Below are 26,227 nucleotides of genomic sequence, written 5' to 3'. Positions count from 1 at the left end.
GTAAAAACAATTAGATTTGAATTTAACGTTGGCCTGTCTGGATAGTGGGGCATTTTTGTTTCAATTTTTTTTCACCAAATAATACCTTTATGTATTCTGTTAAAGGGACCCAATTAAAAGGCTTCTTGTAAGGATGTTGTTCTATTCTTTTTAAGGGACCCAATTAAAAGGCTGCTTGTAAGGATATTGTTCTACAAGTTTTTAATTCAAGTCCTTGTTTCTATTTTACTAAAATTCCAAGCAATGGCTCTTAGTGAGGAAGATGCTGCCTGTTAATTAGGTGTTAATTAGGGCGTTTATTGTAGTAGTAAATCTATTACTATTATTACTATTAGTATTCGTAAATATATGTCAATCAGGCACGTCATACAAGAATTTATTTCGGAACGAGCACCATATTTTGGAGGAGGAGGGGAATATAGGTCAATTTTATGGAGAATATAAGAAATTAGAGCCTTTAAAATCTTATGATTTTTTTTTCAGGGGGGCACAACTTGAAAGGCCCCTACCGTCAATATTTACCTTAGCTCGATTAGAGGAGTAGTTGTGGTATGGGTAAGAAGGTTTTGGCTAGGTTAAGATACCTTTTTAAACAAAGAATCCCAGTTGATATAAGGTTATGACTGCCTTTTGTCTATGTTTTTAAATAGTGCTAGCATGGTCTATTAAGCGTAAAATTTATCTCGATTAGTCATGTGCACAGAAATATATTTTAGAGGGAATTCCAAAAGCAAGAGAGGGTACACATATATGCGAATCATGTGGCAAATTCAATAAATGAAATATCATGAAAATCTCTTGATTTCAAGGAAGGGGCACAAAACCAAGGCCCCGTCAATTGTGACTTCCCTTGCGTGTACTTCTGCTCAATTCACCGCTTTTTTAGGGTTTGATATACTACCGCCGCCAATTGATACGAAAAGCAAATAGCATCTGCTCTATCTAAGAAGATTTATTATCAAGCTGCATCTTCAAATTTCACAGAGCTTCAAAATTTTGAAAATTCGTCTTTAAAGGATTACATGGAAGCAGTGGAGACGTCAAAGTAAGTTTATCAAGTATACTTAAGAAATAGATGGCAGGTAAATCGATCCTCGTGAGAGCTTCTACGGATCATATCCCTATTTAGCAGCGCCCCTCCTGACTGATTCGTTTTGACTGGTTCAAATAAACAGAGAAATAATTAGAGTGGAAATTAGAACGAATTCTATTTTTAAAAGTTTTCCTGAAATCCAGTGACTCTTTGAAAAGTAGGGAGGTAATACCAGCCCAGAATATTAGACGACTGTTGTGCAGTTAATTTATTATGATAAGCCTTTTCCACTCGCAATAGTTTCGAGGCAAGACCCTCTATCAGGCAGTGAACAGATTTAAGGGATTAAATCTGTTCAGACAGATTTGTGTAATAACAATTGGGCCAAGGAATATTTGAATATCAATTTATTCAGTGACTGCTATTTAGAGGCTCTTGTCCCTCTTTACTTTTTGTTCAAACATGTCTCTGTACTTGTCCAACTTTACTTGTACTGTACAACTTGTCCAAGATTTTAAAGATTAAAAGCTTTCATAAAGTTATAACTTGTTTCGTAAGTTATAGAAATCCATTTTTGTAAATTAAGGCTTATGTTCCCTGTGGAATTTTCGGTGTGTTATTTTTCTGCTCTCCTATGCCTTTAATATATAACGAAAGACGATAATTTTGACGATAAAGACGGTAATAACGAAAGACGCAATAACGAAAAGACGAAATAACGAAAGACGATTTCTTAGCTGAGATTCAGCTCTTTATCTTTTTATCTCTTTATCTACCAAATTTAATTTTTTGAAATTTAGTTTACATGTTTTTTTAGATTCAAAACAAGCTGAATATTGGTTGAAAATCTTTGAAAAAAGGATAATTTTCCCATTTTTTAAGCAAGTTTAGATCCTTATTCAAGAAAAAGTACAAGTAATATCATAATTCTAACTGGGTGAATGGATAGAACTGAGACTCATGGACCCAATGAAATAATTATCTTGCCCTCTTGGTGGAAGTTACAAAGGCAGGAATTTTGGAAATTTGCTTGTTTTACTGCTACTACTAACAACTCACTGCAGCACCATCTCGCCTGAGGCAAACGCAGCTACGTATGCTCCTCCTACATCCGAATCTTCTTAAAACCTCCCTCTTTAAACCCTCCCAGGATGTTCCCATTTTCCTTACTTCTTTCATTAGGACATCCTCCCACCCCAACCAGGAACGACTTGCTTTTCATTTAGCCCTAGACGGTTGGAAGAAGAGGAGAATATTTTGCAATCCGTCATCCTTCATCCACAGAACGTGCCTAGCCACCTCAACCTTTCTCTCATTATAGCTATAGAAAGCGGGATTGAAACGCACTTTTCGTACAGCCTACTGTTTAAGATACGGCCAGTCAGTCGGGTACCCAAAACAATTCGTAGGCAATTTCTCTGAAAACATCTAACAAATCTTCCTCCGTTTTTTGGAGCTCTCGTACTTAAGAACCGTACTTGACCACTGTCATCACTGTAGCCTCCAATACTCCAATATTTTTGTTTTAGAGGGAACATATACCATAATGAGCATTAATTTTAACTTAAAAATTTTTCCGAACTCTAGCTTTTTACTGAATCAAGCCATGATTTTTTTTCTCTCGGAAGATTGTAGAGATGCTGCTTTAAAGATTTTTTTCCTTTTTTCGTCCATGTATTATGCATTATCGGTTTTTGAGCCTTAGAAGGGTCATGGTACCTTCCAATGTCCAACTACATTATACACAATATTGGATATTATTCCCTTCGTATAATTTTTGTAACGATAATACGAAATAATAGTCGCGAATAATATTCGCTAAAATCTCGTCGTGAATTAATAGGAACATTTTCAGTCCGATACACATCGGTATGCTTTAATTTGAATAATTGCGTCTTAATTTGAATAATTGAACAGATCATATTTGCACTTAGTCTTCAAAATTGAAGGGAAGGGTTTTCAAACATGGAAAGCCTAAGAGAATGTGGACACGACGTAGGTGAGGAATCGTACTAATGGCCTATGCCTAGCCAAGGCCGTACCCAGGGGGGAAGGGGTAGGGGTTATGAACCTCCCTCCTGAAATTTTTTTCCGACTCGTAAAACGTAACAAAAATGAATATAAAAACATTTTTGATGCGTTTTTTTAAACTTTTTGTACCCCCCGAAAAGAAAATCCTATTCTACCACGTTAGTAAAAAAGGGTAAAATAATATTGGACCAAGACAACTATCCTGGGGAACCCCACTCAGTGCATCAACTGGAGAGAGACATTTCCACTTGCTAGCACTATTTAAGTGATCTGCAGTTATTGAAATTGTTTCTTGTTGGGACCTTTGGCCCCTTTTGTATTAGAAAAATGCCCTTTTTATAAATTTAACTTCATTATCTTCAATTGCAATATCTAACCCCGGGATAAATTTTTATTACGAGACGTCTGGAAGGAATCCACTAATTAGCTAATCATAGGTAGCGCAATCGCGCTGTCTAAGTAAAGAACGATGTTGACACAATTTATTATTTTTTTGGGGGGGGCGGATTGGCCAGGGCACTTCGTATTGAAGGAGTTGTCGTAGAAACTTCGAAAACGGCTCATTTGATTGGAAATTGGAGTGGCTAGTGCCCTTTTTAATAGACGAAAGTGATTGGAAGGCAACTAACACCCCTTCCACGCCCTCCATTTCCCCAAACACATCCAATCAAAATTTTCAGATAGCCATTTTGTTCAGCGTAGTTGATTTCCAGATAGAAAATATATTTTTGAGGACACTCCCCCACAGCCCTCAGGGCAAGAGTTGTAAGTTATGCCCTGGGGGCAAATAAGATTTTTAATAGAAAGCGTTGTCTTAGAAACTTCAAATAAGATTAGAAATTCAAAGGGCTAGTGCCCTTTTTAATAGTCGAAAGTGATTGAAGGGCTACTAACCCCCCTCTCATGCCCATCTTTTCCCCAAACACATCCAATCAAAATTTTGAGATAGCCATTTTGTTTGACGTTGTTGAAAGTTCTGAAAATTAGGGCAAGGGTTATAAGATATGCCCTGGGGCATATAAGGTTTTCATAGAAAGTGTTGTCGTAGAAACTTCTAAAGGGGCTCATTCGATTGGAAGTTGAGGTGGCTAGTGCCCTTTTTAATAGTCGAAAGTGATTGGAAAGCAACTAACACCCTTTCCACGCACACCATTTATCCAAACACTTCCAATCAAAATTTTGAGATAGCCATTTGGTCGACGTAGTTGAAAGTTCTCGAAATTAGGTCTTTGAGGATAATAACTCCCTCAGAGCCCTCAGGGCAAGGGTTATAAATTATACCCTGGGGGTATATAAGGGTTTTATTGAAAGCTTTGTCGTAGAAACTTGAAAAAGGGCGCATTCGATTGGAAATTCAAAGGGTTACTGCCCTTTTTAATGGTCAAAAGTGATTGGAGGGCAGCTAACCCTCCTCTCACGCCCACCTTTTTCCCAAAAACATACAATAAAAATTTTTAGATAGCCATTTTGTTCAACGTTGTTGAAAGTTTTGTAAATTCTGTCTTTAAGGATGACACCCCCCCCCCCCACAGCCCTTAGGGCAAGGGTTATAAGTTATGCCCTGGCGGCATATGAACTTTTTATAGACAGCGTTGTCGTAAAACTTCAAAAAGGGCTCATTCGATTGAAAATTAAAAAGACTAGTGCCCTTTTTAATAGTTGAAAGTAATTGGAGGGCAACTAACCCCTCTCACGCCCGCTATTTCCCCAAACACATCCAATCAAAATTTTGAGATAGTCGTTTTGTTCAACGTTGATAAAAGTTTTGGAAATTAGGTCTTTTAGGATGACAACCCCTTCAGAGCCCTCAGGGCAAGGGTTGTAAGTTTTACCCTGGGGGCATATAAGGTTTTTATAGAAAGTGTTGTTGTAGAAACTTCAAAAAGGGCTCATTTGATTGGAAATTGAAAGGGTTAGTACGCTTTTTAAAAGTCGAAAGTGATTGGAGGGCCACTAGCCCCCCCCCTCTCAAGCTCACCATTTCCCCAAACACATCCAATCAGCATTTTGAGATATCCATTCTGTTCAACGTAGATGAAAGTTCTGGAAATTAGGACTTTGAGGATGAAATTCCCCCAGAGCCCTCAGGCTTAAGGTTGTAAGCTATGCTGTGGGGGCATATAAGGTTTTTTATAGAAAATGTTGTCGTAAAAACTTCAAAAAAGGCTCATTCAATTGGAAATTGAAAGGGCTAGTGCCCTTTTTAATAGGCTAGTTGAAACTGATTGGAGGGCAACTAACCTCCCTCTCATGCCCACCATTTCCCCAAACACATCCAATCAAAATTTTGAGATAGCCATTTTTTTTCAACGTAGTTGAAAGTTCTGGATATTTTGTCTTTGAGGATGATCAAGCCCCCCCCCCTCTACCCACACACCCTTCAGGGCAAGGGTTGTGAGTTATGTCCTTGGGGCATGTAATTTTTTTATAGAGTGTTGTAATAGAAACTTCGAAGGGCTAGTGCCCTTTTCAATGCTCAAAAGTGATTGGAGGAAAACTAACACCCCTCTGTCGCCCACCATTTCCCCAAAAACATCCAATAAAAATTTATAGATTAGATTTTATTCAACGTAGTTGAAAAGTCTGGAAATTATGCCTTTGAGGATGACACTCACCCCACAGCCCTCAGCGCATATAATGTTTTATAGAAAGCGTTGTCGTAGAAACTTCAAAAAGGGCTCATTCGATTAGAAATTGAAAGCACTAGTGCTCTATTTAACAGCCGAAAGTGATTGAAGTGCAACTAATGCCCCTCTCAAGCCTACCATTTCTCCCAACAGCGAATCATAATTTTGATATATAGATATTTTTTTCAACGTAGTTGAAAGTTCTGGAAATTAGGTCTTTGCCAGCGTTGTCGTAGAAACTTAAAAAGGACTCATTTAATTGGGAATAAAGAGGGTTAGTGCCCTTATTAACAGTCAAAAGCGATCGGAGGGCGAATGCCCTCCCCCCATGCCCATCATTTCCCCGATACTTCCGATCAACATTTAGATATAGCAATTTTGTTGAACGTAGTTGAAGGGTCCGGAAATTATGTTTTTGTGTACGACAACCTCCAACAGCCCTCAGGGCTAAGGTTGTAAGTTATGCCCTGGGTGCATATAATGTCATATAGAAAGTGTTGTCGAAAAAACTTCAAAAAGGGCTCATTCGATTGGAAATTGAAAGGGCTATTGTCCTTTTTATTGGTCGAAAGTAATCAGAGGGAACCCCCCCCCCCCCCCGCAATGCCCATCATTTCCCCAAACATATTCGATCATCATTTTGATGTGACCATCATGTTCAACGTAGTTGAAAGGTCTGGAAATTACGTCTTTAAGGATGATAACCCCCCCCCCATAGGCCTCAGAACAAGGGTCGTAAGTTATGCCATTGGGGCATATAACGTTTTTATAGAAAGTTTTATCTTAGAAGCTTCAAAAAGGGCTCATTCGATTGGAAATTGAGAGGACTAGTGCCTTTTTTATTAGTCCAAAGGGATCAGAGGGCAAATATCTCCCTCCATGCCGATCATTTCTCCAAGCACTTGCAATCAAAAATTTGATATAGCCATATAGTTCAGCCTATCAGAAAGGTGCGGAAATTATGTCTTTGTGTATAACAAATCTCCCCAGCCCTGAGGCCAAGGGTTGTAAGTTGTGCCCTGGGAACATATAGGGTTTTTATAGAAACTGTGGTCACACAAGCTTCAAAGGGGGCTCATTTGATTGGTAATTAAACGCTCTAGTTTTCTTTCTAAGAGTCTAAGGGATCAGATGGCAGCTACCCTCTCACCCCTACACACGTTATATTGTCCTGAAATGCACCTAATAGAAATTTTGAGATAGTCATTCTATTCAAAATAGTCTAAATGTCATATAACAAGGCTTTTGGGGTTGAAACAAACCCCAGAGAGTAGGGGCAAGGGTTTTAATTTATGCCCAGGGGGTATTACAGGTTTTTGTGAAAGGGAAGATTGTTTAACTTTGGAAGAGGCTCAGTCTTTCTCCCTGAAAAAGACTATGTCAATGTAAAACAAACAGAAATTAATCAAAAAAACTTTTTGCACAAAATAAGTTTTTCAAAAAATAGTAAAAGAACTTCATTAAACCAAAAATGAACAAAAATAGAATCAAATAATCTACCAAGCACACAACTACCCTAAATCAGTATCAATAAATAAATGAAACCCAGAACAAACACAAATTAAAATAAGTCAAACTCAAAACGAGCAGAGATGAATATGAGTAGGGTTCTAAACCCTATGCTTTCTAAAAGCCAGAATATAATTTGTACTTTACTGAAAAAAATTCTTTTAAATGTTTTCACTTATAACTTTAAGAAAAAGAAAAAATAATTAATATTTTAAGGAATAAATATCAGCATATGTATATTAAACTCATAATGCACATTTTTTTCAGTAAATTCATTTGAATTTTTTCAGTAAAGTACAAATTATATTCTGGCTTTTGAAAGCATAGGGTGCTTCTTTTAATTTTTTGAGGTTACATAGCCAGCTTCCCGCTGCCCTATGCAGTAATATATCTTTTATTTCTGAGCAATCAATTTATTATTTCCGCACTTCCAATAATTTACAGATACCTTATGCTCCGTCAATACGGTCTGACTTTAACCCTCTGATAGCTTGCAACATAATCTGGAACGCTCTCAAGGAGTCTGCACGGGGCTGCCACTCGTTCGGTATCTTTCAAAAGTATGTTAAATGTTTTCGTGCTAATAATTAATTTTTTCCTTGGTTTTCCGAGGAGTTAACGTCTCCGGATTGGGTCTGCAGTCTATTTGTGTGGTTGGAATCATGTACTACTCCCTCGCCTAGCGTGGATTTTTTTTTTTGGGGGGGGGGGGTATTGTTTGGGTTTTTGATGTGAGTTTATTATTTTAAAAAATGTTTGATGGATGGATTTGTTTATTTTTTCGTTTTGTTTCCCCCTGTTTTTTCTCACCATAGAGCCTTACGGGGGAGACTAAGTTGAAGTATTTGTAATTTTTGTGTGTAAATTACCGTGGATCTTGGTATTCATTGATATATTTCTTTTTTGTTTTGTTTTTTTCCTCTCTCTCTCTCTCTCTCTCAATAAATTCAATTCAAAGAAAAGAAAGAGAAATATAGGTAAAAGACATATTGGTAATATTATAAGAGACATATAGGAATTATAACTGTTAGTAATTAGTTAAACAAAGACAGTTAGTAATAATAACAGTCATTTCTGATAGAATCCTGGTTTTCAAGTGATCATTTTGATGTTTTTTTGTTTTTTTTAATTAATTTATTGTTTTCAGATTACTTTCAAACCGAATAAAAGAAGTAAAACATGAGTGTCTACAAAAACGTGAAGAGTTGAAAGAAGCTTTAAGCAGTTCAAATATATCTCCTGAAATGAAGGAGAAACTATTTGATCTTGAGGATGACTCTGCTTTTGAAGGTAATCTTTCACAAATTCTGCTACCATATATATATATATATATAACTATATATTTAAGCTATATATATATATATATATATATATATATATATATATATATATATATATATATATATATATATATATATATATATATATATATATATATATATATATATATATATATATATATATATATATATATATATATATATATATATATATATATATATATATATATATATATATATATATATATATATATATATATATATATATATATATATATATATATATATATATATATATATATATATATATATATATATATATATATATATATATATGTGTATATATACTAGCGAACAACGTTGTTGTTCGCTAGTATCCGTCGATGGCAGTTCATGTTTTTTTGGTTTTTGTGCAAATCGCGGATATTGGCGAATAACTCGCTTTTATTGTTGTTAGGTAGTTGGTTTTAATTCTTCTAATTTTTTAGCTTTTATTGATACATCTTTTCGTTTCGCACTGAAGAAGAAAGGCGTTTGTCCTCTCGAAATATTAGCTTTGTGTTTTTTAAGTGTGTTCATTTGGCCTATAAAAACCCCATTTTTGCTCGTTTTTCTTTCTTTATGTGATGTCAGGCCAATGTGGTTTAAGAAATTATCTACAAACAGAGCTACCTACTAAGATTCTGTAGTTTATAATTCAAGATTTTTATTTCACACAAAATAAACACAAATAATTGAATAAAGCCGACAGGGAGTTGAGTTCGAAGAATAACGCAGACATATTTGAATGCTTGCCCTGCTTCTTTACTGCGTCTATCAATGAGCCACAGGGGCGAAAGCCAGACTCTGCCGAAGAGATGGCGTCCTCTCTCCCTGCTGGAACACCAAAAATATGTAAAGGTGTAAAATTTTATAAGAGTTGGGAAAATATGATGCGTTTCTGGCTGAAAAGGGAAACAAAAGTCAAACCTTTACCCTGCCTGCTACGGTTGGCACCTGGTATCTTGGGCTCTTGGAAATGATACGAGCAACTGAAATGAGCAACTTCAAGGAGGGGTAAGGATTAAAAAATTAACCACCGATACTTCGGTTCACTATAGATTTTCCTCTTTTTGACGCCGCCAGCTTCTGGACTGTCCTATCCTCTTAAAAGATTTGTCAATTTAAATGATTTCGGTGCCTTCAGGTCTACGAATAACCCCCTTTATTTGTTCCAAATGAGGTTTTCGGGAAAAAAGATAAACATGAATAATTTTAAATTAAAGAGAAAAAAAGGAAAAGTAATCGGATAAACGATGCTTCTTGACTACGTGCGTCGGTCCCTGTGTCGGCCCTGCAGTGTGCTGCTACAGTCGGTTTCGATTTTCGGGTCTCGTATTACCAAGCTAAGGTCAAACCCACTGCGCCACTACGGGATGAAAGTAAAGAGAATTTTAGAATTGAAGCCAACTTTGAAATAAAGAATAAAAAGTGAGACCTGTTTCTGCTAATCACTCATTCTTATATATTCTATTGTAATTTGTTCCAGTTTGTCTTTATGACGTTTATTGGTGAAAATTTTTGGCTCGTACTATTTAAGATAGTTTATTAACTCTTTGATTTGTGTGCTCGTAATGATATTAAAGAAGAAAGAGATTTGGGCCTTAAAATGACAAACTAAAACTTTCCGTTTTTTAATATTGCCATTTTGGCAAAAGTATACCTTAAACTTTTCTCCTTAAATCAATTCAAAAGAAAATGATTGATAACATGTCCAGTTCTCAGTTTTGACTGGGTCTTGCTGAGACAAGAGACGAAACGAATAAAAACGAATAAAAATTGTGACTATATATAAAATTATCACTAAAATCATCATTATATCACTATGAAAATTATCATAAAAAATAAAGTTATGTCTCTTTCTTGCCATTTTTTCCATGATCGAATGAAATGTGAGTTTATAACTGTAACAATCGCAAATATATTAGGGTACAACCCAGATTTACGCAGGATTTTGCAAAAGATTTCTTCTCTTTTCATTGTTTTTAATTAGTCATGGCGGATGAAAGCACTCTCTACAGCATATGTGGGTTTTTAGTAATATTTTAAGATAGTTTCAAGGCTAGAAAATTAGTTAACGATGAAAACGAGCAAAGAAAAGAATGAAATTTTTATGGCACAAATTTACACATGAAAGGGGCTGGCAGTTTTTAAGGCACAGATTTACACATGAAAGGGGACAGAAATCATTACACATGATTTACACATGCGAATCTCCTCTGAGTATACTCACTGACCACCGGGAAAATTGGTGTACTACTGTTTGACCATACCATATTTCGATTACAGAGAATCTAAGGATACAAATCCCTCCTTCCCCCCCCCCGTACTCTCCTCTGATTGAGTGCAGGATTCCTATTTTTTCATAAGACTGATTACGGGGATTTTAAAGATTTTTCTAGAATTAAGGATAGCATATATTGAATGTTTGTGACAAGTAGTCAAAAAGTCAATAGCCATTATTGTTCATGTTAACTGCTCGTAATTGTATTGGCGAATGCCCATGGTCACTGGTCTGGCTAAATTCACCCCTAAGTGTTGAACCAAACTATTATTGGAATGTAATCAGACCAGAAAGGAATATTATTTCCCATTGTTCTCTGCTGTTCATTTTGAAGAATTTTTATTTAGTTATTTCTTTTTTAATGTTTTCTTCTTTCTGACTTAATAAAGAAAGATTATCAGTTTTTAAAATTTTTCTTTTTTCGTTCGAACCTGACGAATAAGGCAAGCGTCTGCTTTAAAGTTTGAATATATTCAATTTTCAAATTTGAAATTTGAATTTGCTTGAGAACTACGTTTTATGTTTATGATTAAAAAGAAATTATTTTACTATTCTTTTTCTTATTTCAGACCTGAAACAGAATTTGGTTGACACACGGAAGAATTATAACTGTTACGTTGAGAAAATTGAAAAATACTCAAAATTGGCTGCTGACTGTCGTTCAAACTGTGACAGAGTTGTATCGTTGTACAATAATCCTCCTATTTTGGATTTTACTGCCATTTCATCAATGCTTGGAAAAATTAATAAGGTATATATTCATGAGAGAGCATGTATGGGCAGTGAATTAGTGAGTGAAAGGGAAATAGATTGGTAATTGATGGGAGATATTTTTGTAAATTAATGGTGTTGTTATGGTAGCCATCGCATGGTTTATAAAGATTACAGTCAATATTTTTCAACCCCTCGTTGGTAGGCACGGCCACAGGGTCAATTAGTTAGAGGGGGTGGGAGTGACAGTGACCTCAATTAGGAGAGGAGCAGAGGGTATTGTGTCTCCCTGAATTTTGAAAAGTACCTTTTTGGTTTTCTTTCATTGAAAAATGCCTTTTTTCGGATCTTCATTGAGAGAATTAAGAAACAAGAAATTTTCTTTCCCTCCCCAGATTTTGAAACTTACATCCCACTCTACATTTTCATGAATTGACATCACTGGAGGAAAAGCTTCTTGAAATAAAAAAAAAAAAAAACAGCGTGCCAAAAAAACACACGAAAACAGGGAAAATAGAGGAGAGCTGGACATACGAGGGGATGAGGGGATTGGTGGAAATTCTTTCTCTCACTGCATACATATACTGTGTACATATCTGCTCCGAGATACATGTCCGTTAACCATGCCTGTGCTTCTGTGAACTACAGAAGTAATTAACGTCTCCACGCAACAGTTTTTTTTCTAAACTGGAATCCCTTACCCACGATTGTGGTTGCCACGCAAGCAGTTTTTGATACCACCATAGTAGATAAAATGCACCATAATCGTCCAAAAAATGTTGAAATAGGATGAATGCCATCACCAGCAAAGGGTGCGTGAGAGTGTTGCAAAAAGTTATTGCCTGTGATCCTCCTGGATTTTCAAGTTGTTTTATGGTTTGTTCCATAATTTCACGAATCTTTCATATAATTTGTCTGTTTGTGCTTTTTTCTTATCCCACCCACCTCTTCCAACTGAAAATAAATACCTGTACGCATGCCTGGGTGAGGAGGGATGTTTATTTTAGTTATCACGCGAAAAATCAAACATCTTAAATTTTCTTTATTGGGAACAGGAACAGGGAACAGGCTGTTAAAAAAAAATAACGAAAAAACGTTAGTCTAACGTGTATGTTGTTTTATGTAATTATTTCTGTCGTTTGGAAAGAGGATAAGGAAGGGGCGAGGGGGCTACTGTTCCTCCGCCTTACTTACCCTTTATGGATGAGATATAAATAATGCAACTAAAAGGAAAAATGCCTGACAAAACCCTTGTCGATGGAGATATCAGTTTATCATTTGTTTATGTAAATAACGCCAAATGGGGTGAACCCAATCCTTAGGCTTTTAGGAATGGTAAAGATCGTGTCACCCATAGCTACTTGATTAAGAAACATTTGTTTCTCATATAACTATATGATCTTAGAAGCCTTGGCTAACCCTTAACTGGAACAAAAATAAAACAAAACACATGCCTTCAAGTAGAAATAATACAACCTTTTTGCTGGTACTAAAACAATGATAATTGGAGGATATACATTTCAATATATTTAGTTCTAAAGAACCGTCATAATTGGCTTCTCTATTGTTTTAGATATGTTTTTTAGCCAACTGTAAACATTAGCCTGATAGCCAATGTTTACTTACTATGTTGGCATGCTGCTCAAAAATGAAGGGTCGCTGGTTCGAGCTCTGGCGATGGCTATTGTGTGATTGGGGCGAGGGTCATTGCCTTGCCGTTTCCATGCAAGACAAGGCAAAAGCCCACTCACTTCAAATTCGTACCTAGAAGAAAAACACGAAAAGCGTCGGATGATTTGCTTCAAACTATGTATAGTACTCCCAGCTGGGGGCAGAGTTTTGATTGATAGCGAACCTCATTGCTCTGTACGCAAAAGTTTTTTTTTGCATACTAGCCTGCATTTGCCTATAAAATCCTGACCCGTCATATGTTTCTTTGGAAAGCATGAAAGACGAAATTTCGGGCCAAAATCAGAAGATACAAATTTTTGGGCAGTTCAAAACCTGTTCACAAGACAATCATTTTTTGATGCTCGTGCAAGGTTTTCATAACAAACTTTAAAATACAATAAAAGTTGAACCAGGCTACCGTGTGTCGAGGCACTAGAGATTTGAATAGCCAAACAAGAAAATATTAAATTTGACCATTTTATTGCATGACTTTAATTTGAAGTTTAAACATTATTCTAAATATTTCTTTTTTTAGAGTTCAAACCTCAACAAATTTAAAGTCACACATTTGTAATTTTTTTTTATATAAAAATCTGTTTGGGACACTACAAAACACAATATAAACTATTAGAAGGATATGTCTTTAGAAACTGTGACAGGAATAATGTTTCGGATCTTTTTTTTAGAAACTATTCTCTGATTCTTTATGGCACAGGTCACACAATTGTCAAACCTGCGATACGGAAGCAAGATTTATGAATGATATAATGTTTTTCCTGATTTTGACCTCATACTTATACCCAAGAGCTTATCCAGGATTTTTTTTTGGGTGGGAGGCTTTACAAAAAAACTTTAAAACGCGTAAAAGATTTGTTTACATGCATATTTGTTACGTTTTACGAGTCAGCCAAAAACTTCCGGGGGTGGGGGTTCAAACCCGGTAACCAATCTATATGAAAAGCGATTCATGGGATTTCCATTTTCTTTTTCGGTAAAAGAAATAGCTTTTAGTCACGTAAATCATTTCTGGCTTTTTTTTTTTTTACAAGGAGATCGCACTTATTCTTCACTTTTTAAAAAAAGTCTTTAATTTTTTATATACTTATTGAAGAAATATTATGACTGCTTACAGGGAAACCAAGTAACAATTTAAGATGTTTGATCTTTTTTTTGAGAAGATATGCCCGTTGTTTGGGGATATGTGTCCTTTGATTTGCCCTTTACCTTCAGAAGAAAAAGAAGGCCAAAAACTAGTTAAGATTACTGCTGGAAAGTTAAACAGAATTGAGAACTATTGACTTATAAAATCTAGCTGATATGTCTTTTCTCGTTCAGGACTGGTTTTCGTGATAAAATGTTGACTCGCCCATGTTTTGAAGAGATAGACATCAGTCTTGACGCATCGCTCGCCAGGATTGCCACAGCCGAAAATGTATTCATAATATTTGATTTTGCTAGAATTTTCAGATGTCTCTTAGGATTACATCAATATTGTGTCAATATAACCAGATCGGGTATTCAAAATATTAAAAGCTATTGAGATTGTATTTTTCAATTTATATGAAGATTACTACTCCACCTAATTGGGTTGCTCAAAGTTAGCACTACTACCCGCTGGCGATAATATTGCTACTTTGGGTGCTCCCAGTTCGGTGTGGTTACAGTTAGGCTCACACAGGCACGATATTATTTGTAACGATAATTTAACTGCCGACTTTAGCAATTTAAGTTGCTTTTATTAAGTAATCTAACGAGTTAAAACATTCACCTAATATCAGAGAACTAGAAAATTCGTTGGAATATTTGCTCCGCGTATGAGCGACATAGGCCCCCCCCCTCCCAAAAAAAATTGCAAACAAATTGGCCCTTAGGGGGACGAAGCTGATATCTGAGAGTTTTCCCAGATAGGGGGAGGGTTATAAAATGATTTTTTTTTTCCAAGTGTCTTTCAATTTTTCCAAGGACAATACACCCATCCCCCTGTGACTTATCTTGCATTCGGTTATGCAAGATTATATGAATTATATGATTTGTATATTATATGATTATATGAACATCGCTATTTCCAGACGTGTTATCCCTAACCGGGGATGTCGTTAATATCAGGGATCGATGAGGAAGCCGGTTTCAAAAATCTAGAGGAGATTATTTGTAACAAATCAATTCAGATTTCTTTTCAATTAGGGGATTTTTGTGCGAATGGAACGGTTTCCTTGTACGTACTTCGCGAGCGTTGAATTTAGTGTGCCAAAAAAGTTTTTTGGTCATTGCCGATAGCCATTCGGCAAACTTAGAATGATATATTTTTTTGATAACTTATCATGTTACTGTGGAATGTCTGATATTTCATATTTAGCTTGCGCTGACGACATTTCATTGACTAGCCGAGCCAAGTCTTCATTGTTTAAAATGGTTGGTACCATTCAAAAGGGTTTATTTATGTTTTAACTTCCGCGCATGTCATCGCCGCTTGAATGTTCTGACGTCACCATTCCTGTTGTTTGTTCTTTGAAATTACTTGGTATTTCTGTTTGTATGCCAGCATTATGAGCATGCGTAATAAGCTTGTGAATAATTCTAGGAAAAAGATTGAGGTTGGACGCTCTAAAATTGTAACCGAAAATAGGGGAACTATTTAAATATAGGGGAAATATAATAGGGAAAATAGGAACCGATAGGGGAAAATTTTAACCGAAAGGCTTTGTGTAAGTTATCAACTTCTTGCGATCTTGCTGCGCTTTTTCCTGTTGATATTTATTAGTCTGCTAAAATGCGAGGATGATAGGTGCCTGCGCTTGTATTACTTTCAATACCTTAAGTCCCTTCTTTATTTGCCTTCACGTTGTCAGAACCAAAAACTTATTCATAATTGTAGCGTTTGTGACCTATAAACTTGAGCTTCTTCACGTTAAGCTGCTAAAACCAGCCCCTGGGAAGCTTGGGCTGCGCCATGGGCCCATCTGTCTTTTTTGTTCATTTGTTGAGTTTTCGTAGTTGTCTTGTTTTGTCTTTTTTCCTTTCTTTTTCCTTTATACTCTGCTTTTCTCTTGTGTTTATTAGCGGGTTATAAAACATTAGTATTATTATTTATGTTTTAATTCAGAGCACCTGTACTGGAGACGAGAAGTTTTCATGTCCATTCAAAATGATTGCTTTTAACATACGAGCTATTTGCTAGGCCTTTTTTCAAAAAATCTAATCTCTCCATTCAAGATGCCCCCAAAATCCTGAAAACGGGCAAATGAAGATTTAGTTTGTCACAAATATGTATTGCTACTACTACTACCACTAACAACTCACCGCAGCACTAAGCCGTCTGAGGCCATCACAGCTACCTACGCTCCTCCTCCATCCCAATTTATTCAAAGTCTCCCTCTTTAAGCCCTCCCAGGAAGTTCCCATTTCCTTTAAATTTTTCCTTATGATATCCTTCCACGCCAACCGCGAACGACCTGCTTTCCGTTTAGCCCTAGACGGTTGGCCGAAAAGGACAATCTTCGGCAATCTTTCATCCTTCATCCACACAACGTGTCCTAGCCATCTCAATCTTTCTTTCATTATAGCCCTAGAAAGTGGGATTCAACAACATTTTTCGTACAGCCTACTGTTTGAAATACGGTCAGTCAGCTGGGTACCCAGAACAATCCGAAGGCAATTTCTCTGGAAAACATCTAGCAAATCTTCATCTGCTTTTCGGAGCGCCCATGCTTCAGAGCCATATTTGACCACTGTCATCACTGTAGCTTCCAATACTAATACAAATATGTATGAAGTACATCTTTACTATTCCCCTAATCGTACTTTTAGCTCTAGCTGGTAATTTTTGTTATTTCTAAGTAAGACATGATCTCAACTAAGAATTTTTGTCGACGTTTTGACGTTTTTAAATAGGAATACCACAATATTTAGCATACTGTCCAAGAAGATCCACCCAACGACGTCGAAAAGAAGATATTCCGTCACACAATCTTTGCAATGCTCAACTGATGCCCAATTTGGTCAATAGCCAGAATATATCAAAATCAGTGACTCCTATGTGCCAACGGTTATTCGACGAAGAAAAAGAAGTAATATAGCTTCCGATATTTCTTTTACACTTATAAAGGTACTGCATGCAATATAGGAGTTTATTTTTTTTTTTTTTTTTTCAGGAGCCACCCCCTTTGGCTCTGAGCCAAATTGTATCCGGTGTAAGGAAAGTCTTTAAAGTATTGTGTGAAGATTTCAAAAATCTTTCGATGTTGCCTGGTAAGTATTTTTGCCAAAACTAGATTTTTACCATTTTACACGATCTTTCTTGTCCCTACAGATAGACATTTATCTTGCGCAAATCGATCAAAACAGAATACCTTTTTCTTTTCTCTTCTCTTCTTCTTTCTCTATCTGCACCTGTTCACTAATTCAATCTGTTCTTTCCACTAATTCACCCATTTTGATGTTTTCAGAGATTTGCCTGAATCTTCTTCTATTTGAACTTGCTCCTTTGCTTGTTGCAATTCTTTCCACTATTGATACCTCCCCAAAAACAAATATTTGTTTTTGTTAAAGGTTTCAAGCCCTTTCTCTGATTTCCTTTCTTTGGAACTTTTAACTCTTTTCTTTTCGTGCTTTTGGTTGTCCTCATCTTTACTGCATCATTCTGAGCCTCCATTTGCTTCAGTTTATTTTTCCTTCCGATTTTCCTCAGTAGCCTTATGAATACTAACACTAAACAGATAGTAGTTAGTATAGTACAGTGACTGTAGGACTTTACTCTACATATCGGGGATTTAAGTTTAAGTCGTTCTGTAGTAATGATGATATTCTTGTTCAAGTAACCAATTTCTACCACCTCTTTTTTCCTTTTTTCTTTCTCTCTTTTTGTTTTTCCATTTTTTTTATAAAAAAAAACTTGTTTAGTTAGGGATAAATAAAACACGGGAGTCTTTATATATTTTTGCCCATTGCCATAACCTCTCTAATAACCAAGGTCATAATGTCCAAAAAGCTGTCTATTTCTTAACAATTTCCAAATCCAGAAGGTCTTAATAAATATTGATTCATCGTATATATAAGACCGGAACCCTTTTTCAGAAGCGGAAAACACCAGTAAATCAACAGTCTCGGCGATTCTCCTTGTACATTTGGAGACGCTTTCTTCAGAATATTTTTCTCCTAGGACTCCGACACCCAGTCTTTGATATATAAACCGTTAGGACCCAAAACGAACAGAAATTACAATAAACAGCCAAGTCAAACTCAAAACAAACAGAAACTACCACAAATACGAGTAAGGTTAACACCTGTTGTGCCTTCTGAAAAGCAGAATATAATTTGCACTGTACTGACAACAAAATAGATTTTAAACGTTTCTGTTTTATGACTTTAATAAATTCGAAATTATTAAGACTTTCAGAATATCAGTAAACTCTCAATTATTAAGAATACCAGTAATATGCCAATCCACATTTATATTTTTTCAGTAAACTTGATTCTGATTCACAGCTAAGTCGTTAATAAATCGGGTAACGTCTACGTGCTGGTCGGCTGGAATAGTGTGCATATTTCCATCCACATTTATATTTTTTCAGTAAACTTGATTCTCATTCACAGCTAAGGCGTTTATAAATCGGGTAACGTCTACGTGCTGGTCGGCGGGAATAGTGGCTTGACTAAATTTTATCGATTCTATGCGATCACGTTCAACCGTTCAACTCAAATGAAAGATATCGACCAGATATTCTTTTAAAAAGCTGTCCACCATTACTTGGCATCAAAACCTGTTTAACACGGGTCGCGTGTTAATGCAGTGTGTTCAGGTCGAAAAGCGACACAATGTTGCGCTAAATTCAGTCTTTTACATTACTACATGACATCATTGACATAATGTAATGTAGTTTGCGCTTTAAATCCATATGGCTGTGAAGTCATTCATATCAAATTTAAATTCAGGTATTACAATAAGCAGACAGGTGTTACACTAAACAAGACACGTGCTATTGAGTTTCCAGAGTAGGCCAAATATAGTTTGCGTTTTAAAACATTGAATCTGACTGTTGAAAATGTGTACCACAACCACTGTTTTAGGTCGCCATGAAGACAGCACAGTCTTTTCCCATTATTTAATTAAGTGGATTGAAATTAGGCTGCAGAAATGAAATTCAGCCGATGTCAGAACCTAGCTGAGATCTATTGCTCTCTATAAATCTGAAATCATGTATTGGCTTTACTCGTTTTCGGAAAATGAGATGGACTAATTAGAATAGTACTACCTCACGTCGCGCTAGAGCTACTATGTTCATCGTGGCGTTTGAGATCCGGTGGCATGTTTGACTTTAGAAGGTTCTTTTAGCAAATGTTAGCCTGATGATCGACAACCACCCTTGAACCCACTTATCCCTATATTTTGTGAAGCTTTAGGTGGAACTTGATGGTAGTAGTCATGTTTTCTTTTGCACCGTTTCATTCAGGATAGAGGCGTTAGACTCTGCTTTGATCATATCTCATCAGGACGTTAAATTATCTGGCTATACTACTGGAGGCATTAGAATTTGGCGATTTTTTTAGTGGCAGTTCCCAGCTCTATTTTGGATGGTATCAGTGTGTTAAGATATTCTTATTTGAAGAATAATACATACAACACATTTTTGAAGCCCCTGCGCTAAGAAACCCCCTAAGGGCTTGTAGATGGCAGCAGATGGGAGTCTTCTTTTCTATAAAACTCTGTAAATTACTATTTTATATTATTCTACATGGTAATAATACTAAGTCTACACATATACAAAACTATCCTACTTACATAAAACACATAATAAGTTCTATTCTTTTGCAAGGAAAAATCTTTTGGATGTGGCCTTGAACCTTCAAATTTATTGGTGTGAGAATAAGTCCTGTCGCGAGTGTTAATGAAGATGGGCATTGATATATTTGATTTATTAATCTTACTGCTTGTGTCATAACTTGGTAATGAATTTGCTGAAAAATGCTGAATCCGTAATTTGGTTGTTTAATCGAGACTATTTATTTACAAATTTGTTGAAATTAAAATATGTAATTTTCGGAGTTAAAAAAAACTTGAACAACAAGTTTTTTTAGCAACGAGAATCAATCTTTTCGTCAACTTTTTGGCTACAGAAAGTGTGGGTAGGTATATGTTATCTGTGCTTTAGGAAAAACTTCGAACCTATCATTTGAACAATTCCTGTTACGTACCGTACCGTGCAATGTGACAAAGGCGCCAATAATTGACCAAATTAACAAATTATTGTTTAAGAAAGAGTGAAAAACAGAGGAAAAAAACAATTAATGAGGGCGCCAGAAAAAATCATGGGGGCCCGGGGTTTCTCCGGCCTCCTGGATCCGTCAGTGATGTGGGCCTGAATGATCTATGCATAGATGAACATGCACTACCCTCCCCATACTGCTTTTGAGAACAGCTTAGCAAATGGTTTTAACATTTACCGTGGAAATGTGAAAAAATCAGATACGACCTTTAGATGTGACAGTAGTCACAGTCGTGACAGTAGACAGTAGGTGTGACAGCAAGGATATGCAATTAATTTACCAAATACAATCATGTTTGTGAAACATGTCTAGTGGTTTTATTTCATGAAACAACATTTCATTTCTGCTGTTTTTATTTCATTTGTAACCATTACCACGAATCATTTGGTCTCTTATGCCTAATACGCAATTCTTTCTGTATAACTTATTATTTTTGAATTGTTTGTTGTAGTAGTATAATAATTACTTGTAAAAAGTTACCTTCTTAAAATTTATAAGAAATGACTCAAGTTCATTGGGTGTACCCTGGGAGGTGGCAAAGTAGTATCTTTGTGTATGGGAGGAGTGTTTGATAATATATCTGCCTGTGGTGGCCAAATAATGTGACAAATTGGGATAATAACAGCGTATTCTTTTGCAGATACTAATACAGCTGAAAAGTTAAAACGGTTTATAGAAATATCCAAGGATGCTGAAGAGATGGAAGTTTGGCTAACAACCACAATTTCAGAAAATAATAAATCGTTGAGTCTTTTAAGGCAAAAACACGCGGTGAACGGAGGTAAGCATATCTAGATTTTCCTTTTGTGTCATTTTTCTTATTGAATCTATTTAGTTATTTTTATCCAATTCCTTTTCAGTATTTTGTTTTCTTATTCTTATCTGCCCTTACTTTATTCGAAGAATTTTCTTAAAATAATTCAAGGAGGTTTATTATTATTGGAAAAATTATCTGAGCTGTATCCAAGGAGTACGGCTAACTTACAAGAATGGAACCTAACGTTAGTGCTGACAAGAAATATCATGAATTTTATGTGGTATATGCCGTATTGTCTCTGATCTCGGTCTCTGAAACAAACACATCCACAAAGTTTGAAAATAATGCCAAAAAACGTCAAACGCTAGATGGCGTTGGTGATTTTGTTGTCGACAATAGCTCGATTCTTCTCTCATTTCTGTTGTCTCTTTGGCTGTGTCCTTGAATATTTTTTTAAGATTTATGCTCTTCCGTCACCTGAATTCCCAGACTAATCAGATTCATCTGGCTACCCGGAGAATTCAAAAGAGCCCATCTAAATTTTATTAGGTTATTCAAATATTGATTGTGAGAATTCTTTTTCATTCCTGTGATATTTTCCCAGTTTCCCAAGACATCCTTTTAATAGTTAAAAAAAACCTGAAGTAGATTCTCATTTATCGATTGAATAGCCTTTCATTAATCTAGTTAAATAGTCAGCGGGACATTTCCCCTAGATTTAGATCTAGATTTTAACTGCGATCTGAATTGTCACTAGCACTGCAGTTCTCTGTATTCTATAACCGTCACTCCTTTTGTCGAGTATTATTAACTAATTGCGTTAAAATATACCATAAGTGTGCACTTTGCTTGGCACTGGTCTGCCTTTTCTCTTTAAACAAAAATTCTAGGAAAATAGGAAAGCTGCTTTTCCCAAAGAGTTCTTCTATAAAAGCCAGCAGTATGCCTGATGCTAATGTCACATGTATCGTTTATCATTATGCCGTAAAAAAAAGGCTGCGAAGTATCTAAAACTATTACTTTTGACCTTTTATTTTTATTTTTTAAATAGAATATCTAGCTAACCGTTTTCCCATATTATTTTAATATTCATTTAAACTAATTCTTTCTTTAAAAAAAAGTTCGAGGGGATGTCTTAAACCTTCCAAGGGTGTTAGGACCAGTAATAGATCTAATTTTTGGGGGGGAGGGTGAAATTTTTACCTTTTTTTGGCTAATTGAGGACAGAGAGGGGCTATCATTAGACTTTAGGAACGCCTCCGCCTCCGGCGGTGCCTAGGACATCAAGGAGGAACTGCCAACCATCCCTTAAGTTAGCAGTGACTATTCTAGTTAGACAAAGGTATGTAGGTTGTATTTCTGGTTCTCCCCGGGCTACGACTTCTTGACGGTTGCCAATATAAAACAAATGTAATGTAATCTATGTATATAATTTAATTCTGAAAAACTAATGCTTTACCGAAAACTGATCTTACTTTAGGTTTTGTTAGAATTAAAATTGCACAATAAAATTTAATGATCCTTGGCTGGTAAATGACTATTGAGAGCCTTATGAATTAGTCTTTTATTTTCTGCACAACTTTAAAAGACTGTTCTGCTCCTAATCGTGTTTTGCTGCGTCGATTTTGTGTTTTCAGTAAAGCGTTCAGTGAGTTCTTTAGAATTCTACAAATTTAGGAAACCAGCCAGTTTGTTTGAATCAATATAGCAGAGATTTGTGGTATAAACAGCAAAACTATCATTTTTGTTCGCTTTAAGTTTCATCTTTACTCTTTACTTCCATCAGAAAAATCGTTTTGTTTTTTAAATTAGTTTTTGTTTTCATTATAGCACGAACACATTATCCGTTTTTGTACAAAGAAAGAAGTCGCTATATCGGTTTGCCCGAACTTATCATAACAGGCATATGTTTTCTTTGTTTTTATATGTTTTATATGTTTATAAAACATATATTTGTTTTATATGTTTATATGTTTTCTTTGCATTGTGATATTAACTAGCTTTATTATTACTAATAGCATAAATGGCTGCAATAAAAGTCTAGGAGAAGCGTTCAGATAAACAAATTCTTTAAAATATTCGTCTCGAGTAATTTGATATTAATTTGTTAACAACCCACTCTAAAATACAAGTAAGGGTTGAGTAAAGTGTTTTTCTGTATTTTTTTTTTTTTTAATTATTATTACTTTTGATGCTATGATTGAGGAGAACTGTGTCCTTTTAAGGACACAGAAAGCTACGTTTTAAGAAAACTGCATTTTTTTTTTCAGAGGGTCGTTGTGGGTCCTTAGTAAAGAACGATGCGGACCCTGTTTGTTAATTTTTTCCTCTCCCCTTCGTAGAAAAGGAAAGCCTTAGAAATTTGGGAAGGGGTGTATTCGATTGGAAATCAAAAGTTCTAGTGCCCTTTTTAAGAGTCGAAAGGGAGTTGTAGAAGTAAAATGCAACTTTTCGCAAGTAACTGTGATTTTGGTCAAAATGCCGAGGAATGCAATTTCTAAGATGTTTTGTGGTCTAAAACCCTCATAAGGAGGTTTAGAGCTTCCTTTTTTTTTTTTTTTTTTTTTTTTTTTTTTTTTTTTTTTGTCTACATATGGCGTCATGACATCATACTACATCATAAATCATAGCCAATCCTAGGGTCGTGGCTACCTTGGTCCTAAAATGGACGTATATATATATATATATATATATATATATATATATATATATATATATATATATATATATATATATATATATATATATATATATATATATATATATATATATATATATATATATAGTACCGGCACTCGGCACACAGAAGGCTTCTATATATAGATTCTCACTGTTGCTTGTCTTCTAAACGCAAACAATTTGAGCCTTTTCTTGATGTCATGACGTCCAAATGGACCTTAAAGTGGTGCCTTTGTATAATTACATATTATTATTTTTTTGCGGGACCTTTAACTTTTGCCTCGGCTTGTCTTTTGTCATTATGAAAGGCATATCGCCGAACCTTTGTTTCATTCAATTGTTCAGGTTGTGGGACAAAAACTTCTTTTTCTTCTAAAGATTTATCTAATCCATGTTTTTGATTTTACAAGGCATAAAAGGCATTGACGACCACCTTTGTTTCTTTTAATTGTTCAGTGATGGGACAATACTTCTTCTTTTGCCTTGGCTTTTCTTTTGTCTTTATGAAAGACATATCGCCGAACCTTTGTTTCTTTTAATTTTTCAGGTGGTGGGACAAAAACTCCTTTTTCTTCCAACGATTTATCCAGTCCATATTTTAATTTTCAAAACTATGGTAGGTATTGATGACCTTATCCCTATCAAAGTCCAAAACCGAATCATCATCGCTATCATTTCCAATGTGTTTGGTTCGTTACACCTCGGCTTATCTTTCGTCATTATGAAATACGTATCGCCGAACCTTTGTTTTTTTTAAACAAAGGTGTGGGGCACGCGTCTGTTTTCTATACATAGATTGTCACTGTCGCGTGTCTTCTAAAAGCAGACAATTTGATCCTTTCCTTGTTGTCATGACATCCAAATGGACCTTAATTTAGAAGGGGTGCCTCTGTAAAAATTACTTTTTTTTTATTAGACCTTTAACTTTTGCCTCGGCTTGTCTTTTGTCATTATGAAAGACATATCGGCGAACCTTTGGTTTTTTTTAATTGTTCAGGTGGTGGGGAAAAAACTTCTTTTTCTTCCAACGATTTATCTAGTCTAGGTTTTTGATTTTACGAGATATGGAAGGCATTGACGACCACATTTGTTTCTTTTAATTGTTTAGGTTGTGGGACAAAAACTTCTCCTTTTACCTTGGCTTGTTTTTTGTCATTATGGAAGACATATCGCCGAACCTTTGTTTCTTTTAATTGTTCCGGAGGTGGAACAAACACTTCTTTTTCTTCCAACGATTGATCAAGTCCATATTTTTGATTTTCAAAGGTATGGTAGGTATTGATGACCTTATTCATGTCAAAATCCAAAACCCAATCATCATCGCTATCATTTTCAATTTGTTTGCTTCCTTACACCTCGGCTTATCTTTCGTCACTCTCAAATACATATCGCCGAACCATTGTTTTTTTTTAACAAGGGTGTGGTAGGCATTGATGACCTTATCCATGTCAAAATCACAAGCCCAATCATTATCGCTATCATTTTCAATTTTGACACGTTTTGATTCTCACTGTCCAGGTTGATTTTCATTGACTCGCTGCTCTTCATTTTTATTTTTGACTCCCTCACTTGTTTGGTGTCACATGTCTTAACTGCGTGTGTCTTTGCTCTTCATTTTCATTTTTAACACGCTCTAATTGTCGTCTTCGCATATTTTCTAACCGCCAGTGTCTTTTCTTTTTTGACATGTTTTTGGATTTTGATTACTTCAAAGAATTTAGTAATGGCCTTTGCTTTTGCTGTCCGTATTGGTGTTGTCGCAATTGATGGTCCAGGCTGTTGAATTACACATCTAATCACGTTTGATAGTTCAAGTGTTGGCTCCAAAGAATCATTATTTATAGTAACTGCTAGTGCAAATTTCATTTTTTGGGCCTTCCAACAGACATTGTAATATATGAATAACTTTTGTGTTGGAAACTCAACAATCTTATTAATGCTATGCATGACATCATACAAGAAAATACTTATATGACGCCATATGTGATGTCATAAGAAATGCTTATATGATGTAATAACTTAGGCTAGTACATGACATCATTTGCAAAAACCAAGATTCAGGCTGTCAACGATTTTTTCAGACTTCTGACTTATCTAGATCTTTTTTTTTATGCGAGAATATCTCAAGATACCAATTTTCCCGAAAAAATATGGAGCCGTTTTTTATTTGTTAAATGTGGATCTCTATTAATTTTGATTTATTTTGCAGGATTGGCTTCAATGCTAATGTCTTTTAGTACGATTTCTTGGCCTAGTTATAATGACGTGGCTGTTACTGCTGCTAAGCCAACCGAGCTCTATACAGGTACCATTTTTGTTATTGATCTTCTATTTAACATCTAA

General features: G+C 35.5%; 1 protein-coding gene across 1 annotated transcript; it reads left to right on the top strand.

The window, feature by feature from the left end:
- The first annotated feature begins 895 nt into the window (after window positions 1-895).
- LOC148939901 (uncharacterized) lies at window positions 896-26,227 on the top strand. The gene is made up of 6 exons (XM_089106029.1): window positions 896-1,045; window positions 8,348-8,490; window positions 11,373-11,554; window positions 17,337-17,433; window positions 21,089-21,229; window positions 26,094-26,227. The coding sequence occupies exons 1-6, from the start codon at window positions 1,023-1,025 to the stop codon at window positions 26,225-26,227; spliced, it is 720 nt and encodes a 239-aa protein (XP_088962155.1). The 5' UTR covers window positions 896-1,022.

This window comes from Artemia sp. Qi Xiang Cuo, chromosome 20, assembly GCF_049724085.1.
Source record: "Artemia sp. Qi Xiang Cuo chromosome 20, ASM4972408v1, whole genome shotgun sequence".
NCBI classification, from domain to species: Eukaryota; Metazoa; Arthropoda; class Branchiopoda; order Anostraca; family Artemiidae; genus Artemia; species Artemia sp. Qi Xiang Cuo.
This window is presented reverse-complemented; position numbering and strand designations above follow the sequence as displayed.